General features: G+C 42.5%; 1 protein-coding gene across 3 annotated transcripts in view; it reads right to left on the reverse strand.

Moving 5' to 3' along the window:
- The window catches only part of LOC118544814 (phospholipid-transporting ATPase IB), a 581,647-nt gene that overhangs the window by 125,532 nt on the left and 435,867 nt on the right, over positions 1 to 20,248 (reverse strand). For all 3 annotated transcript variants that reach the window (XM_078070549.1, XM_078070551.1, XM_078070550.1), the window contains exons 31-33: positions 20,147 to 20,208; positions 19,661 to 19,717; positions 18,181 to 18,288 (exon numbers count right to left, since the gene is read on the reverse strand). In XM_078070549.1, coding sequence (XP_077926675.1) covers positions 18,181 to 18,288; positions 19,661 to 19,717; positions 20,147 to 20,208 — 227 coding nt within the window. The remainder of the gene's footprint in view (positions 1 to 18,180; positions 18,289 to 19,660; positions 19,718 to 20,146; positions 20,209 to 20,248) is intronic.

The raw sequence follows: 20,248 nt of genomic DNA on the forward strand, positions 1-20,248 counted from the left end.
ACAGACGCCAGTAAGGAATAAGAGTTTAGGCTTTAAGATTTTTTTCCCCATGGAAATAAGCCACAACAAAAGACAATATCCAGAGTCCTGATTCTTTGAGTTTACTTAAAATCTTGTCTTCAATGCCAAATCCTCTCTCTTCTTCTGCCACTTCAACATGTCCTATAGACCAAGTACGTGTACAGACTATCTGTGCTCTATTGGAGCAAATCACATAAAATATCTGCCCTGAGACCGATGGGACAAGATCCTGTAACACAAGCCCACCGGCACAAGCGAAAATTAGTGATGGGACTGAAGGGAAGGGAGCTTAAAGACTGCAGCCTGTTTGACCGTGGTGGGTGGTGACAGCCCCAGAGAGGGGGAGCACGAGGGAACCCGTGAGAACCAGAGGAAGTCAGTGAGGACTTCAGAGGCCAAGTGTGGGGATGACACAGAACTAAGCAAAATTATTTAGATTCACCATATGGTTAGTACCATCCTACTATTCGTTAGTTTTGATACAAATTGTACAACAAATAACAAGTAACCCAGCACATCTGAGGGAGCCTGATTGGCGATGACTAGGGAGGGGGCAGCTCATCTGGCTTATATTCTAGCCATCCCCTCCCACCTCAGTCATCTGTCCCCTCAACACTTGCTGAATTTTCTTCTACAGGCCAATGAGTATGCTGTCCTCAAGAAGTTTTCCATCCCAAGGGAAGAACTGAAAACCCAGTTTTCTCCATGCTGAGTGGAAGTGAGTGGTTCAACTATCAACCTTTTGCTTATAATCTATTTACCAAATTATTTTCTCAGGTGATCTTCTAAGACTGACACATATTTCAGTTCTCGAGGGCCGTCTTTCTGTGTACAGTATGGGCTCTGTTAGGAAGCCATCAGAAAAGGAGCATTTCCCCTTTGATAGCAATTGCACATAATGAATAGTGTCCTCATGAGCTCTTAATGAACAAAATTACTTTCCAAGCTACATCTGAAGGGTTGAGGGACTTGTAAAAAAGGCTTCAGAATTCACGGAGATAGTGATTTGAGTAGTAAACAGCCTGAGAAGGGCTTTCTTGGCAAAACTGTGATCAATAAATGACAATGTAAACTTAAGCCATTATAGCAGCGGACAAAAACTTAGAAAAACCCTTGCTCGAGCAGGCACGGAGAAAAGATATCCTGGAGGAAACTCATACTGAAAGGGAACTTGAGTTAAGAGACAGGGAAGAGCAGGAGGTGGAAATGACAAGAGAACATCAGAAGAAAAACAGTCAAGAACTAGCTTTAAAGAAGGCAAAATATATATAAAACTAATGAAGATAAGCAACTCTCTATGAAACTGAAAGCAAAATGACATGGAGAATTCCAAAATAATACAGCTTCAAACACATCACTTTATTAGATGTTCAACATTTAGAGTTCTGAGTTTTGGAAGCTCATTTCACCCCACCCAGTTCAGAGGATGAAGAGGTGGGCTCTGGAGACCACCTGAACACAAACTGCAATCTTCTAGAATGACAACCACCCAGTGTTGGCAGGGACATAAACAACATGAGGAATAAAGGAGTAATTCTATTTCTTTAAAAGAAAAAAATGTTGTTCTTTGGGAGAAAGTGTCCCTAAAATGGCATCTATCACTAGTAGGTGGTGATTGATCACTAAGACCGGTGTCAGAGGACTTCAAAAAGGCTTGAACAGAATTCACGTTTGTGCCGTATTTGAGAATACTATCTTCATTAGGTTATTCTACTACATTTGAACCATCAAAAACACTGGAGAAGAGAAGGATTAGTTTTTCTTTTAGCAAAATGAACAAATCCCCAAGTAGACAATTTCACTAGTTACTTAAAATTGCTTCTTGATTTTATATTTCCTGTTCAAAACAAACTATTCTGACATAATAAACTGTTTTCTAAAATCATGGCCATCTCAGATTTTAAAAGTCTCATTTAGAATCAACAAGTTTATATTACAGAAAACTACTATAATGCCCTAATGCAATTCTCTTTGAGTGATGGAAGAATTCAGAGTGTGTGTGTGTGTGTGTGTGTGCGTGTGTTTTACCACCCAGACAAGGGCTTTTTTTTTTTTTAAGTTCATTTTAAATGATTTAGTAGTCAGATAGGTTAACACAAAATAACACTCATATGTCCTCTATTTCCTTTTGTATCTAAGAATTACTTTTCCCACATTAATCATAAAAAGGTAAGATTCTGACTTACTGTCTTACAGGACCTTTATTCATGGTCAATTTTTCTCTTTCTTGAGAAAGGAAACTTTCTCAACAACCTTACAGTTTCCTTCAGTGAAATGTGAAAACCCTCTTCCTCCAGGCTCTCTTGCCCCACCTGGCCTTCTCCATCACATTAAGACTTCTGGTGCTCCCTGTTATCAATCACATTTCCCTCCCTCATTCTCTTCCTCCCCTCTGCTTCTTCTGGTTTTACTGGGTGTAGAATCACTTTACTTACTGCTTTTCTTTCCTTTAATTATGATGTTGTGTTGGAGACAGAAAAGTTTCAAATCGTATGCTTTTCCTTTTCGTGTAATATCACTTTACTTGACACTAGAACTTTATGCCCCAACTTGGCTCTTGATGCCAGATCCACTCATGCTTTAAATCTCTCTTCTAAGGCAATCCAGGAGCCTGGAATGTTCCACCATCTGGCTGAGGACCAGTCCCCCCAGAGAAGGTCTATTTCTTCCATGAAATCATCCCAGATTTATCAGAGGCCAGCTGCCACCTAAACTCTCCCTAACCTTGACTTTTTTTTTTTTTTTTACCAAAATCTCCTCTTCAAATATGCATTTATATGTATTACTCCAAACACATCAGTCCCTTCAATATAATAATGAAAATGCCATCCAATGATGCAGTGGGTTAGAGAACTTACATTTCTGCCAGATGCACTGTCTTCATCAGCTTTATCTCCCATAATAAGACCACTGGATAATGATTAGCTTAGCACTTCCTTAAATTAGGTACTCAAGAATCTATCTTTATTCCATTTTTGCCTTTCCTTTACTAGCAGTTCCAAAACAAACACCTGTCATGAAGCAATTTGACCTTACTACCAACCCTTTACAAATACCAGTATCAACTAATACTATAAACCAGGTATCACCCATGTAGCTAAAGTAGCTCGACTACAATTTTAACTGGAAATGTTCTAAAAATCTTTTATCTGGAAATCATTCTTTGGGTGGGAAAAATGCATGGTTTGTGCTACTGGCTTTTAGCACACTTCAGAAAAAATCCTGAATTCATTAATCTACCCATCACTTATTATGTGCGGATCCTTGCTAGGTGATTCCCAAATGTTTGAGTATGTGGCACCTGCTTTTGTTATCAATTCAGCAAACAGATATTATGAACCTATTGCACAAAGCCAAATCCATTCCCCAGTTCTACATGAGAGGTGCTTCTTTTAACTTTATTAATTCACTCATTTAAATATTTACCGAATGCTAGGGAAGAGGGGAGATAGGTATCAAGGATATATTGAAGATATTCACTTCCCTTTTACAGCTTCCAGTTTAGAGGAAGAAACTGATATAAATTATGAAATCACATAAATGTATTTAAAATACATTTTTAAAAACTGTGATAAAAAAACACATAACAAAATGTATCATCTTAACCATTTTTCAGTATGTAGTTGAGCAGCATTAACTATGTTCACATTGTTGGGCAATACATCCCAAACTTTGTCATCTTGCAAAACTGACACTGCTATACCCATTAAGCACTCCTTCCTCATTTCCCCTTGCCATCCAGACTCTGGCAACCACCATTCCACCTTCTGTCTCTATAAAGTTGACTTCTCTAGGTACCCCATGTAAGTGGCACCCTACTGTATTGGCCTTTTTGTGTCTGGCTTATTTCACTTAGCATGATGTCAAGCCTCACCTGTATTACAGGACATGACAGGACTTCTTTCTTTTGAAAGGCTGCATAATATTCCTTCGTATGTATAGATCTCCTTTTGGTTATCCATTCACCTATCAGTGGACATTTGGGTTCTTCCTCTTTCTTGGCTGTTGTGAATACTGCTGCTATGAACAAGGGTGTGCAAATATCTCTTCGAAAGAGCCTGCTTCACATTCTTGTGGGGATATGCCCAGAAGTGGAATTGCTGAGTCATACGGTAATTCTGTGTTTAATTTTTTTTAAGTTTATTTATTTAAGCAATTTCTACACCCTATGTGGGGCTTGAACTCACAACCCTGAGATCAAGAGCTGCATGCTCTACTGACGAAGCCACCCAGGCGCCGCACTGTTTAATTTTTTGAGGAACCTCCATACCACTTTCCACAGTGATATACCATTTTCCATTCCCACCAACAAGGATTTCATTTTTCTACATTTTCATAACATGTGTCCTTTTTGTTTTTTAAATAGTGATCATCCTAATGGGTGTAAGGTGTTACCTTGTATTCACATGTAAATTTTTAACTGCGGAAAATGCAACAAAGGTGAGGTAAGTCATGTTAAGGGCACATGTGCTAGGGGGATTTAACCTGGTCAGGAATGCAAGGAAAGGCACCCTCAGGAAGTAACGACTCACGTGAGGTCTGAAAACTATGTACACATTAGCTAGGTGGAAGGCGGAGACCAGGCCATTCAGGAAGTGAGGGGAGTAGGTGCAAATGCACTGTGAGAGTACAACTGGGCACGCCAGGAAGCAAGACAAGACAAGTGTGGGTAGGGTGAGGAGTGAGGAGTGAGGAAGAGTACTACAGGAGAAGAGGTCAGGGCTTGGCAGGGCCTCAGGGACCAGGAAAGTAACCTGGAACTTTCTCCTGAGGGCAACAGGAAGCCAGGGGGACAACTGCATCAGATTTGTGTTCTGAAAGACTGCTTTGACTACAGTACAGCAATGGATCCAGACAGACTGGATGCTAAGTAGCTAGTCAGGAGGCTATTGCAATAGTCCAGGCAAAAAAAAAAGCTACAGCACCAACTAACCAGACAGGATCAGAACTGGAGAGAGGAAGATATATGTAGGAGGTAAAAATGACAAAGGGCTTGTATTAAGCATCATGATGGAGAGAAGGGGCCTGGAACTCTAGAAGGAAAAAAGGACAAAGGGTTCACATGATCTTAGAAATGACATAATAATCCTACTTAGAAATTGCCACTTATTGAACACATTAACCATTTGTTAGGAACAGATCTAATTTATTTTTGGTGCCACAGGTTATTATTGCTCAGCTGGTTGCAGCATGACATAAATGTGACCAAAGTCCTGGATCCTGACCTCTTCCCTCCCACATTCAGGAGGAAATGTCTGGGGTATTAGCCAACACTTTGGAAAAACTACTTAAAATCAGACCCACACTTTATAAATCATGGTTTATAAACTCTGCTTAAAGCAATTAATAAGCATAGATTAACAGCTCAGTTGTCCGTGATTTTATTTTTTAGGGAAAGCCTTGTGTAAGAGCCAAGACCCTTAGAAGTGCAGGCGACTGAAATGAAAGTCAGGGAGGCCCCACCCTGGATGCAGGGAAGGGACCTGGAGGACCAAGCTTCTCCCAGGTCCCAATCCGATCTGAGGCTGGGTTTCCTTACCTCTTAATCTTGCTTGCACTAAATTTAGCTTTGGAGAATGAGTCTGGGTTTCCAAATCTCTGTTGGTCAGGAGCCGTGCCGTCCAGTAAAGGGGCTGCTGCCCAGAGACGGCTACTGAGCCCTTGCAGCAGGTCTGGTCTGACTTGAGATGTACCATAAATCTAACACACACACTGGATTTCAAAGATTTAGTACAAAAACACCATAAATTATCTCACTAATAATTTCTTTTTTTTTTTTTAAGATTTTATTTATTCATTTGAGACACAGAGATACAGAGAGAGAGAGAGCATGAGCAGGGAGAGAGGCAGAGGGAGAGGGAGAAGCAGGCTCCCCGCTTAGCCAGGAGCCCGAGTGGGGCTCGATCCCAGGACCCCGGGATCATGACCTTAGCCGAAGGCAGACGCTTAACCATCTGAGCCACCCAGGCGCCCCTCACTAATAATTTCTTTTAATGTTGATCACAAGTTGGGCTAAATAGATTAATAAAACTAATTTTTTTAACTTTCTTTAATGGAGCCACTAGAAAATTGAACGTTATCCATGTGTCTCCCATTATATTTCTATTAGACGGCACTGCTCAGGACAATTCGACACTGACATTTTGAATTGTTGGCTGCCAAGGGAAAGAGGCCTCTCTCAGAAAAGCTTCCATTTCTTAACATCCCTGTTTCAAACAATTAGTTCTACCCAAGCCTATCTTCTTGTTCTTCGGCAGGGGGCAGGGGGGAGAAGGAGGGGAGGAAGGCTACGAAAAGTAGGCAATGTCCCTTGGCACTCAACTTGGAGACACAGTAGGAAAAGTTCACCAGCTGCTTTTCTACAACATAACAATGACTGCCGATTTTCTAGAAGGATAGGAGAGTTCTATCTTCACTTGACCCAGTCAGTTTTACCTCTTGTGTCTATGACTTAGCAATTTCTTCATTTTTAGAAGTAACAGAAATCCAACTTGAACGGTCTTAAGCAAAAATGGGAATATATCGATTTATTGTATCTAAACGTTGAGAGAGCCCTAGCTTCAGGCAGAGCTGGATCTAGCAGTGCACTCAATGCTTCCCGCCAACGCCGCCCCCGCCGCCCCGGCTCTGTTCATCCTCAGCCGGGCTCTCTCTCTCTGTGGTGGACACTGGCAGCTCCAGGCTGACATCATCCCTATATAACAGCAAGAGTGCTTTCCCCTTCCCCTATTAGTTTCTACTAAAAAAAAAAAAAAAATCCCTGAGGGGTGCCTGGGTGGCTCAGTCAGTTAAGCGTCTGCCTTCGGCGCAGGTCATGATCCCGGGGTCCTGGGATGGAGCCTCACATCGGGCTCCCTGCTCAGTGGGGAGTCTGCTTCTCCCTCTGCCTGCTGTTCCCCTGCTTGTGCTCTCTGACAAATAAATAAAATCTTTAAAAAAATCCTTGAACTGTCCCTAAGTGGCCTGGTGTGGGTCACCATGCCTGTTTCTGAATCAGTCACCATGGACCACAATATGAGCAACCTGGTTGACTAGTCCTGGGGGGGCAGGTCCAGACCCATAGGTGGAGCTGAGGCAGAGCCAGCACCGTCTAATTACGTGTTCTGGAAGAGGGGAAGGGATTTAGGGGCTGCGACTGGAAAAATGGGAAATGGATGTAGGGCAGGTGGTTGGTGACAAGATGCTCTTGCACCCAGGATGCAAAAGGGGTGTTCACTGCTGCTGAGCCAAGTACTTCACGGCACGCCCAGAAGTCTACACATCTAAACCTGTCCGTCTTTCAGTTTCTATCCTTTGTTACAATCAGGTTGCAGTAATTGAAAGACTAAAATAAAACTCATGAACCAATGTGCACTATAGGAACCGACGCAGGTAACCTACATTTCTCTTTTCCTGTCTTTAGCTGAAGGAATGCCGAACGCTTACGACAGCTGGTTAATCGCGGTTCAAAAAGCATACGATCTCCTGGATGGATTCTGATATTTTATGATGCCAATGGCCACAAGAGTCACTGAAGAAAGAGCTAACCTACTTTAAATCCTTTCACTATTTTGGTCTTCTTGGATTCTGGCAACAGCAGGTTTGCATCACTGTTTATACAAAATAGGAAAGGCCTGGCATGGGCTTAATAGCATGCTGTGATTCTGTTTAGTCTAACCTACCCTTTCTTGCCAGGTTATCTTTCCTTGCACAAATCCTTATCTGCTGGCCTTTCTCGGGCAGCTCTCCACCTCCTAAATCGAACATACCTAAAGAAAGATGTCTCTGGGCGGGAGGACTATGGTCTCCCACTGAGGTCACCAGACAAAGCCATTTTCCTCTGCAGATGTCGGGGAAGTAAACCCCTGCATAGAATCTCTCAACCCCAGGGCCGCACATACACATTTCCACATGTTTGGAGAAAGGAAAAGTTCAAAATCACATCAAACATACTCTGTGACCACGGAGTATAAATATTACAAACAAACAAAATCAGCATGTAATGTGTACTTTAATTTGCTGACAGATATTTTAAAAAATTAACATCTGAATGAATGGCAAATGCCAACACCACAACAAAACCTTTCACTGAAGAGAAAAATAACTCACAATCAAAGCCGCCTGGCCTCTAATTAGCACACAGCATCCTTGAAACAAGAGGCCAAAATAAAATAAACTGCCAAAAGAAAGAGAACGGTGGTGGGTGGGTGGGTGGGTGGGTGTTTGGGGGTGGGGCGCAGGAACTAAAAAATTAGGGCTTTCCACGATGTACTTAAAAAAAAAAAAGACATTGTCTGAAACCTACTTTCCTGGGGTTCAAGGCCAGAAGATTGCAGCTCAAACACAAAGTACGTGTATGCTTCTGACTCTATAGTTATGTTTTAAAAATTCTTTTTTTTAAGATTTTATTTATTTATTTGACACAGCGAGCACAAGCAGGGGGGAGAGGCAGAGGGAGAGGGAGACTCCCAGCTGATCAAGGAGCCCGATGCAGGACAGGATCCCAGGACCTTGAGATCATGACTTGAGCCAAAGGCGGAAGCTTAACCAACTGAGCCACCCAGGTGCCCTGTTTTAAAAATTCTACTACACTTCAGGGTAGGTGTCTTCAGATGAAATTTAATAAAAGCAAAATTTTAAGGAGATTCGACTGACACTGACTCGACACCTGGCTTGTACCAAGCATCACCTTGGGGGCTTTTCATAGTGACCAAGTGTGGGCATCCATACCCTGGAGTCTGGCCAACTTGGAAAGTCCCAGCTACTCCACTCCGGAGCCTGACCAATGTGTTGCTTCTTTCTTCCCAAGCCTCTGTACCCTCCTACGGCTGGCAGATTATCAGGTGAGCTAATGCTTGATCCACTGTGTAACTGCAAATGTACAGCGTATTTATATGAAGGTACATTTGTCTGAGACACAGTACGTGCTCAATAAACAGTACTTACTATTATTTACATGCCTTCTTTTCTTCAATCTCCCTATTAACTCCAAAGATAGATACTATCTTCTCCATATACCTGACGAAACTGTCGCTCAGAATAACAGTCACAGAGATGACATACGATGGACTCAACTTTATGTATTTCTTTTCTTTTTTTTTTTTAAGATTTTATTTATTTACTTGACAGAGAGAGAGAGCCCAAGCAGGGGAGCAGCAGGGAGAGGGAGAAGCAGGCTTCCCGCTGAGCAGGGAGACCAATGAAGGGCTCGATCCCAGGACCCCGGGATCATGACCTGAGCCGAAGGCAGTTGCTTAATGACTGAGCCACGCAGGCGCCCCTCAACTTTACGTATTTCTTAGTTGTTAGGTTAACTGAGTTCAAATCCCACTTTCAGCGTCAGGATTTGCACTGAAGAGGAGAGAGGTTTGATTCCGGTCACTCGAACCCAGACCGCTTCTGTGGATCCCACCAGGCCTGGCACAGAAGCAAGCAGGAGGAAGGGGTGCTGGCCCCATTCCTGCCTGCCGAAAGAATCTGAAATTGCTTTAAGGAGCTCACACATTTTTAAAAATATACTTTCCCCCTTGTTTGGAAATCAGGGAAAGGCAAACAAAAACAACTTGGCATGACATGTAACAACTATGAAGGCCATATTCTGAGGGAGCTGTTATCCGATGCCTGAATTTTATGATTTTAGAGCCCAAATATTTATAGGCCTGGGAGAACTCACCTTGATATCCCTAATCAAGCAAAGGTTTGTTTTTTCTTTTCATTATCAATAAAGAATTTTTGGTTGTAATTTTAAAGCTTTTCAGTTCTAGTGATTAACTCCGACAAGGATTAGTGTGGGGTGCCTTTAAGGACGGCAAATACACACGAATGGGGGAAACCCCGGATGTGGGTGACAAGACTTAGAGGTACGGGAGAAACCAGGGAGTCCTTCTTAATGTTGCTCATACTGTTATTTATTCAGATAATAATGTCATCCAGAAACACAGCGAGTCCATCTTATTATTACACAAAACGTACAAGTTTAAAGGCCAAAATGAAAATCGGACTTCAGCAAATAATTTGGCCAAATTCAATAAACAAGAAAATTATACAAAGAAGATGCCAGAAAGTTATTTCAAGCCAAGAGGCAAGTCTCTATTGACGGGGCTTTCTACCTTATCAGGCTGACCACTTCTCACATAAGCTAGGCCACAGACTTGTGAAGTACATTATTTGAGGAAAATAGTACCTACTCCATTCAATATTGCTGTATTAAAGATAACTCCAATAAGCTTACAGTATTCATGTTAGGTGTTTCTGGGATGTTATTACCTAAAACACTAATAATTGTGACATTAAAGTAATTCTTTACCAAATTATTTATTTATTTATTTATTTATTTATTTATTTATTTATTATTTAAATTTTACTTAGTTAACATTCAGTGCAATATTGGTTTCTGGAGAATTCAGTGATTCATCACTTACATACAACACCCAGTGCCCATCACAACAAGTGCCCTCCTTAATACCCATTACCCATCTAGCTCATCCTCCACCCACCTCCCTCCATCAACCCTCAGTTTATATTATTAAGAGTCTCTTATGGTTTATTTCCTCTCTCCCTTCCCCCCTTCCCATTTGTTCATCTGTTTTCTTTCTTAAATTCTGCATATGAGTAAGAACATATGGTATTTGTCTTCCTATGACTGACTTATTTCACTTAATATAATACACTCTAGCTCCATCCATGTCCCCGCAAATGGCAAGATTTCATTCTTTTTGATGGCTGAGTAATAGTTCATTGTGCACGTGTGTGCATGCGTGTGTGTGTGTGTGTGTGTGTAGATACACCACCTCTTCTTTATCCATCAGTCGATGGACATTTGGGCTCTCTCCATAGTTTGGTTATTGTGGACATTGCTGCTATAAACATCGGGGTGCATGTACCCCTTTGAATCTCTATTTTTGTATCCTTTGGGTAAATATCTAGTAGTGCAATTGCTGGGTCATAGGGTAGTTCTATTTTTAACTTTTTGGGGAACCTCCATACTGTTCTCCAGAGTGGCTGCACCAGTTTGCATTCCCACCAATAGTGCAAGAGGGTTCCCCTTTCTCTGCATCCTCACCAACACCTGTTGTTTCCTGTGTTCTTAATTTTAGCCATTCTGACAAGTTTGAGGTAGTATCTCATTGTGGTTTTGATTTGTATTTCCCTAATGCTGAGTGATGCTAAGCATCTTCTCATGTGTCTGTTAGCCATCTGGATGTCTTCTTTTGAAAAGTCTCTATTCATGTCTTCTGCACATTTCTTAACTGGATTATTTGTTTTTTGGGTGTTGAGTCTGATAAGTTCTTTATAGATTTTGGATAATAATTCTCAATAGGTTGTTTGCAAAAATCTTCTCCCATTCCACAGGCTGCCTTTTAGTTTTGTTGATTGTTTCTTTCACTGAAGCTTTTTATGTTGAGGAAGTCCCAATAGTTCATTTTTGCTTTTGATTCCCTTGCCTCCAGCAATGTGTCCAGTAAGAAATTGCTACAGCCAAGGCCGAAGAGGTTGCTGCCTGTGTTCTCCTCTAGGATTTTGATGGTTTCCTGTCTCACATTTAGGTCTTTCATCCATTTTGAATTTATTTTTGTGTATAGTGGAAGAAAGTGGTCCAGTTTCATTCTTCTGCATGTGGCTGTCCAATTTTCCCAACACCATTTGTTGAAGAGACTGTCTTTTTCCATTGGACATTCTTTCCTGCCTTGTCGAAGATTAGTTGACCATAGAGTTGTGGGTCCATTTCTGGGCTCTCTATTCTGTTCCATTCATCTATGTGTCTGTTTTTGTGCCAGTACCATTCTGTCTTGATGATTACAGCTTTGTAATAGAGCTTGAGGTCTGGAATTGCGATGCCTCCAGTTCTGTTTCTCTTTTTCAGGATTGCTTTGGCTACTCAGGGTCTTTTGTGGTTCCATACACACTTTAGGATTGTTTGTTCTAGTTTTGTGAAGAATGCTGGTGGTATTTTGATAGGGTTTGCATTAAATGTGTAGATTGCTTTGGGTAGTATAGACATTTTAACGATGTTTGCTCTTTCAATCCATGAGCATGGAATGTTTTTCCACTTCTTTTTGTCTTCTTTAATTTCTTTCATAAGTGTTCTAAAGTTTTTGGAGTACAGATCTTTTACCTCTTTAATTAGGTTTATTGCTAGATATTTTTTTTTTTTACCAAATCTTTAAATAAATCTATAAGCACCCAACTTCGAATATAGTATAATATGCAATGTTAAGCCTTAAGCCTGTTTTTTAAAAGCACCTATTTCCTTGATTGACTATATGCTGATGACTGTAAAAGAAACATCCTAACATCTACACGTGGGTGGGGTGCCTTTAGAGGACAGGCAGCACACGCATGGGGTGCTCCTTGGAAAGCTAGAATAGGTGCGGGGTGGAGGGGACTTTGAGGCTGGCTTCATTTGGTGGCTCAACAATCACACAAGAGACTCTGGTTGTTTTTTGCCTTTAGATCACACCTTTCGTGGCAGCAGCGGGGTTCTCTGGCGGCCCCCCTCCCGCTGGTTGGACAGCTCCGTAGCACAGTAGCAGTTACCTCACACACAAGAGAAGGCCATCTCTTCGATGGATTTCTTTCCGGAGCAAACATGCTTCCATCTCAGAAGCCCCCAGCAAACGTCTCCTGTGTCTCCTGCAGGGTTTCTGAATCACTTACTACAGCAGGGACTGGGATCAAGCGCTCCGCTGGAGTCCAGGGTGGAAATGGCTCTCCGAAGGTGCTGGGCATCTTACACGAGGTCTGGTATTTGCCTACGAAACTGGGCCCCTTCGGAAAGGGTGGTGGAGGATGGATGCTGGGGGTCAAACAACCATGTCCCACACCGGGAAAGTTAACCCAGGCACACGTCCGCTCCTGGCCTTTGGGCCAGCCTCTATCCTACAGCGATGTTCTGGAACCCCAGCTGAGCAAAGACGGTGGCTGATGGGGCCGTGACCCTCCTGCCTCGCTTATCTCCCAGAGCACATGCCACTTGGAAACAAAACCCGCTCTTTTCACATTTAGTGTGGAAAATACCTGGGCCTGAGATCTTACCGGGCTGTGAAGTCCAGGAGAAAGCAGTCACTTAGGGAAGATGAGTAGTGGATCGCTTTGACCAAGCGGCAACCACTCCTCCTTCTGTGTACTTTTCGTCCATTGGGATCTGCACTGTGTATACACAAGTGTGGGTATAAAACTCTAATGTAAACCCATTCCTGTCTTTAGGATTAAAAAAAAAAAGCCTGTCATATGCCAGAAACTGGCTGGAGCCTGGAGCTTGGCGCTGCAGACAAAGTTAACAGTTTGTAGGCTTTGAAGTGAAAGTTTTTTCCCCCTCTTTTACTAGCAATGAAAAGAACGTTAAAGGAAAAGCACCAGAGTTGATGAGGACTATTTTTCCATGGTGAACGATGGAATGTCTTTCGGTAGAGTTGTCTACATAGAAGCGAGTTACCTTAAAGCAGCTACGCTCGCAATACCTGCCGTGTCTTACGTAACCGCTGCCCGGGAGACATACAGCGTCTGCGGATATTTTAAATACACCATCTTCTCCTGGAACACCCGGCGGGACTCAAACACGGTGAGGTCTCCCTCACAGTTTTAGGGGTTTTGGAGCAGTGGTTCTCAAACGTTTAGGGAGGAATAGCTTGGAGGTTTATTAAAATTCAGAGGCTGGGGTTATGCACCCAGGGACTGTGGTTCTGTGTGTGTGTGCGTGTGTTGCAAGAATATATTTTCTGGGCGGGGAGGAGGTTGTTTTTTAACAAGTAACCCAGATGATTCAGATGCAGGTGGTCCCTGGACCTTACTGAGAAATATCACATCTAGAACCTATAAAATGTTAAAATTCTTTGGCCTAAAAGAATTAGGAGTTGAAGTCACACTATTTCTATTTATAAAAGTTCAAAAATAATTGGTTACTCCAGGAAAAAAGAGCAGGCGTGTTTTCTATTTCCCTCGGGTTTTCTTATTATATCTGTACCGCATTCCTCTGAGATAATGAGGGTGGGTAATATTATTCTGACTTTGCCGATAAGGAAATTAACACAGGCTAAGTGATTCACCAAAGGTGACAGAGCTAGTTGGGGCAGGTCTCTTTGGCCTTTTACACAGACATCAAATGATATGGCATCCCCTCAGATACTCCCCAAATCAAGAAGCCTTGAGAAACACGTGAAGAAAATGAAAGTACATTTCCTGATCCAGTTTTAGATAAAGTTTTCCTCATCTCTCTAATCGAAAGCTCTCCTTCAGCAGGCAACTCTGAGCTAAATGAAGTTTGTAGTTTTCCACCTTTAAGCACTGGCTTTGGGGACCCATTATGGAGACTCTTGTAACCCACGGTTATGCTATTGGGAGAAAGAAAAACAGATGGTCCCCTATGGAAAAACATCAGCACATATTTTCCCTGGTAGGGGACTTCGGCTTTAACCAGGATAGACACAACTTGAGTTTTTAATTCGTTTTAGATCTAGCTTGGTCCTAGAAAAATGGAAAAACAAGGTGTCCCTTAAAATCCCACAAATGTTGAGTATTTTCAGGAGGGAGTCCACAGATGACTTCTTTGATTTCAGAAACTTCCACTGGGACTTCCTGGCTCACTGTCTGGTTGGGTTTTGTGTATCATATCATGAAGTGCTGGAGGGAAGCTAAAGACCCTTTGACAGCGGAAAATCACTCTCATCTAGAGCCTTCCCCTCCTTTGCCCTCGAGGATAAACCTGCCTTCTCCCTCATGAGAAAAACTCCAGATATAAAGGACGAGACAAAGAAAGAAATATTTAACCAAATCCATTAGGAAACCCCAGCAGAAACAACTGCATCTTTTCAACAGTTTAAGATGTTATGCATAGACAGAATGTTTTGTGTGGGGCATCTGTCTCGGGCTCCCGAGTAAGAAATGCCGTTTGCCATTAGACACTAGTTTAATTCCAAAACTCAAAAGAACTGTGTTCATTTGCCAAAATCCTACTGCTCTGTGAACTACAAAAAATGGTTTATACAAATCACTAGAAACATCCAATAATAATAATAATAATAATAATAATAAAAAGAGTCTTTCCCCAGAGTACCCCTCACTCCTAAGCATTCACCAACTGTCTTAGCTCAGGCTGCTATAACAAAATACCATAGACTGAGTGGCTTATCAGCCAGAGACATTTATTTCTCACGGTGCTGGAGGCTGGACGTCTGAGATCAGGGTGCCGACATTGTGGTGAGGACCCTCTTTCGGGTGCAGACATCTAACTTTTCATTGTATCGTCAACAAGGCAGAAAACGAGTGAGCTAGCTCTCCGGCCCCTTCTTATAAGGGCACCGATCCTCTTGATGACCTAATTACTTCCCAAATGCCCTACCTCCAAATACCATCACACTGGGGGTTAGGGCCTCAACACGAGAATCTGAGGTGGGGACACAAACCCTGAGTCCATAAGACCAACCTAGAACCAAAGGGATGGCCATGGCTTGGGCATATTCTCAGTAGTAGCCCTGAGGAGCCCTGTTCCTGCCTGTACCTGAGCCCAGCTCCCGTCTTTCTTCACGATAGCCTGTAATTCCTTCTGAGGCAGCAAGAAGTCTTTGGGAGACCTCCGGCTAGTTTTGGCCACTCTCCACGTAAGGGCTTCTTCAAAAGTGTTCAAAGAATGAACAAACCGCTGGGCAGCAGACACCAGGTGAAAGAGTGTTAGGTTGGCTCTGACATTGTTTTCTGACACCCTGTCCCCACTAAGAGGTCTCCCCTGGAGGAAGACTAGTGATCACAAACAGCTCTTCACACACAGACAGCAGAATACCCACTCGGAAGTCCTGTGCATGAAAACTACATATTAACCATCGCATTCAACGTCTAATGAGAACCTCAGCCTCAGCCAGCTATGTTCGATTTCAAAACAACATTATTTGCCTCATGCAAACCAACCAACCAACAAAAAAGCGAGAACGACAGGGAATACATAAAAAATTTAAAAAAAAATTTATACCAGTGATTTGTGATTTGATATTACAATTTCTTTGCTTTGGGATGGTAGGAATACCTCGTTAAATGTGTTCGAAAGGTCCCCAATGACAGAAATTTCACCATTAGGCCGAGCCCTCACACCACACAGACCAGCATGCAGCTTGGATAGTGACTATGTGGCATGTTAGTAGTGTCTGCCTGGCAGATGTGGTCTCTCTGCCCTTGGAAAGTAACTTGCTGCTTGGAGTGAGTCAGAAACCAGCCCCGCTCGTGCATCTCTGACCTGGAGTTGCTGCTGCAAATGCACACAGAGGGGGCGCACCAGGGCATCTGGTGGGGGGCTTCCAAAAGAATGGGTTTTGTTGGCTGGTCACACATGGACTGATTCCATTCTGCCAGCTTTCTCTCCTCTCACCTAAGAAACTCTCTGCATTGATCGGCTGCTGTCCTGCACCGTAAAATCCCCTGAAAGAAACAGTCATGAGGCCACACCTGCTCTTGCCCAGAAGGAAGAGAACATGAAGCAGATATTCTAGGCACCACCGCCTTACCAACTGATCATCGTTGTTGTGAATACTTGTCTTGGTTTGTTTTTGGGGGAATGATTCACATTGCTTTAAAATATAACTGATTTCTTTAAATGCTCCACAATCTTCTTGATTCATTCAATGTGCTGTGATTTCTGCCATCACTTGTGTTTGGAAAAGAACTGCCAAGTGTGTTATGGGTTTGTCCTCAATCCTTACAGACAGTGTAGATGCATTAGGGGACATACACGCCTACTTCTGTAGCACATGTCTGTCCTGCTTAGCACCCGCACTCAAGAAGGTCTGGGACACCCTGGGGTATATGTCAGCTACTGATTTGCCAAGGGAACAAGGCATGCAGTGCCACCCCTGGGTTATCTCACATGACACAACTGCTGCCCGTGTATTTAGAGTTGGGTAGACCCAGGAGTTTGGGCTTATTTCTGCAGAGGAAGTGAGGCTAAGATAGTAGCCAGATGTGGCATGCATAGGCCTGGCACTAAAATATGCATTCCTGGGCAGGAACACCAGTGGAAGCCCCTGACCCATAGGCCTTCTCTTCTCATCCTTGGTTCTATTCCATAACATGAGCGTCCTCATGCAAATCGGGGTGGCTATATAGATGCTAACATTCAATTGGCCCAAAGCATGTGTCTTGCACTAGCTGCCTCTTGGGCCAAGGGTATTCACAAAGGCTTGGATCTGGGGAGAGGACCAGGCAGGCCTGGGAAATGGGCTTTTGTGGCTATTGGGGAAGGAAACTAAAGATCCTAGGAACCTAGGGAATGGACTAGAAGTAGGATTCTGGCTCTGTGTACCATGGGCTTCTCACTCTATGAAGAGGAACAGATCCAGACAAGGCCAGCCAGCTCAGAGGCTTCCAAAGCACAGAGCCTGGGGCAGCCACTTGCCAGGATCTTAGGGCAGTGCTGGATATGGGCAGACCCCAAAATGGGGGTCTATGGGGTGAGCCTGGAGTGTCTGGGCCTGTGCAGCTTCATCTGTAAACTGAGGTGGTTCAGAACCTGGAATTGTCAAACTCCTCTCCAGACCCAATACTATGGGGTTCTAAGATCCAGCTTGTCACTGTTGATGGCTCAGTCTCAAACACTGGATAAAGATAATACAAAAGAAAAGAAAATACTAAACAAATTTAAATGAATATATAGGTCTTCAATCTCAGCCTCTCTAGTTCAAGAGATGAACAATGAGATATTCTGGTTAATCAATGATTTGGCTAATGGAATTGTTAGATTTATCTTTCACAGGTAACTAATAGTCAGAGCATAGTAGTATACTTAACCTCACGATGACCATCCACATCATCACTGGATGGTGAACAACTCAGAACATCTCCAGTTTTCCAAGGGCCATGAACTACCTGGACACATCAGGACCGTGTGTAATTAACACACAATTCATTATGGAAACGTGGACATGCCGGGTAGGCCAGCAGATTTAAGTTGACAATCTCCAATACGTAATAAAATAAAATTAAAAAAAAAATTTCAAATGCCATTTCTGTGGACAAGGCAACCTCTTCCAGGTTCTCTGATTTGGTCTGTTTCCCTCCTGATGAATGCTGATGGAAGCAGGCCACACCAACCTCTGATGAACTGAAGTTCATCAGTGTCATGAGACACAGAGAGCCCACACATGGAAAGCATCGTTGTCATGAGACAGGGAAAGCCCACTCACAGTTAGGAGCACTGACCTGTCCTTTCATATCTGGAGCAATGGGAATGGTGGGCCAGATGGTTGAGTAGATGCCAAAAAACACCAGCCAGATCAGCATGCTTCCCCAGACAGCCAGATGACTGAACTGCAAAGGAAACACAGACTCAGGTGGGGCTTCTCTGCTGGCAGAGGAGAGCCACCTGAACCCCACCTGCAGCAGAACCCCTGTGTCCAGGCCAGCTTTCTTCATGGAAACGTTTTGACTAGTCATCCATCATTGGAAAGTGCCATCTTGTAATTATCTTGTCTCAGAATGTTACACAGTGAATTCAAGGAACTGGTGGCCCCAAACTACCCTGAAGATCAAGGTGCTTTCCCTGCTTCAGCAGACTTTCTCCTAGACCCATTGCACAGTTTTAGCTGGCCCCTGGCTGGTCCTCACCAGTGTTTGCTCCAACTTGGAGCTACATAGGCCAGTTCACCTTAATCCAGTAAGAAAGCACCAGATGGACAAAAAGAACAAGATGTTCTTACTTATTGTTTTGAGACTTTGATTATTCTTTTCATTTTCCAAATAATTTTTTACAAATCTGGGCTGGATATTACATCTTAACAATCCTTTAAGCATCTGCTGAGTTGTTAGCCTTTTCTCCTTTGTCTTCTTAATATGATGACCCTTGACTTCTTCCTTACTTCCACACTCCACGATATAATCCATTATCAAGGTCTGTTAGCTTTTCAAAAATAATAGTTCCGGAATCTGACCATTGCTCACTACCTCCCCCTGTAAGAGCCCAGGCCAAGCCTCTTGTCTGGATTAATTACTATTGTCACTTGATGGATTCCCTACTTCCACAAGCATCTCCAATCTCCTCCCTCATTTTTCCAGCACAGAATTAGGAGCCTATTTATACAGCAGTGATAAATAAACATGAAACATGGGTTATGTTCCTGAAATGTGGTACATCACCAAAATGTCTAAAATTGGGGAATGATTAAATGATGGGATATTGATCAAACTTAATACTCTTTAATCATGAACAAAGATTTTGTAGAAGTACACTTTAAGGTGTGGAAAATGTTCATGATCTATTTTTAACTGAAAAAAGAATCACAAAACTATATGCTCTATAATGCATTATCTTATTAAAAATATACACATGGAACAACGTCTGTAATGTTATCCAGAAAAATGTTAACAGTAACTGTCTCCTGTTCATAAAGTTATGGAAATTAGAAATTCTCCTTTTTGTTCTTCTGTATTTTCTGTGTGCATATACATTTGAAACGAGAGGACTGTTAATAGCTTAGAGCTGTTAGTAAGTGCCAAGCAAATGAATCATCAGAAAACTTTGGATTTGCAAATTTGCCCTGATAAAGATCAAATGACAATTTTTACATGCAAAATTTAAATAAGATAGCTAGATCCTGCTGATTGGTTTCCCAAGGCTTAAAAAAAGACCCATGCCATCAAAATATCTGTAGTGGATAGTGAAACAGTTCCAGAGAAAACTTACTTTAGTCCATGCTGTGGTCTCCAAACCAGCTTTCAGACACACAGTGACAACAACATACTGTGAAAACAAACAGGAATTGGGGAAAATGTATTATCCTCGGTGACTTATTATTACTTTCCAGGAGAAATCCCAGGTCTCCCCTCGAGAGGCGGTGGGAGTCACTTTTGTGCTTTTCTTAGCTTGGAGAGATTTGGGGAAAATCACCTTCTTTGGTGCTGCCTTTTTCACAGCTGGATGTGAAACTGTCATTTGAAGAACAGGGTGACCTGGTAATCACCTGTCTAGAAATCTTGACTCTGCAAAATCTCCATTAGGAAATGAGGTAAGCCTTTCACAACCATTTTGAGCTTTAAGGAATCTACACTACAGAGTTGAAAGATTTAAAACAAATCATATGAAGAAAGGCCTTATATAAAGGGCTTCCAGAGGCAGCGCCCACACGTACGCCACTTAAGAACAGTTCTGTAAACAGAGAGATAAACTTACCGTGTAAACAATATTTCCAACAAATAAATAGTCTGTGGCCTGGCCACCGGCCAGTGCAGTATCTGAAAAACAAAGAAGTTATTACTAACTTCTGGGGAAGAG

This window comes from Halichoerus grypus, chromosome 4 (assembly GCF_964656455.1).
Source record: "Halichoerus grypus chromosome 4, mHalGry1.hap1.1, whole genome shotgun sequence".
Classification (NCBI taxonomy): domain Eukaryota; kingdom Metazoa; phylum Chordata; class Mammalia; order Carnivora; family Phocidae; genus Halichoerus; species Halichoerus grypus.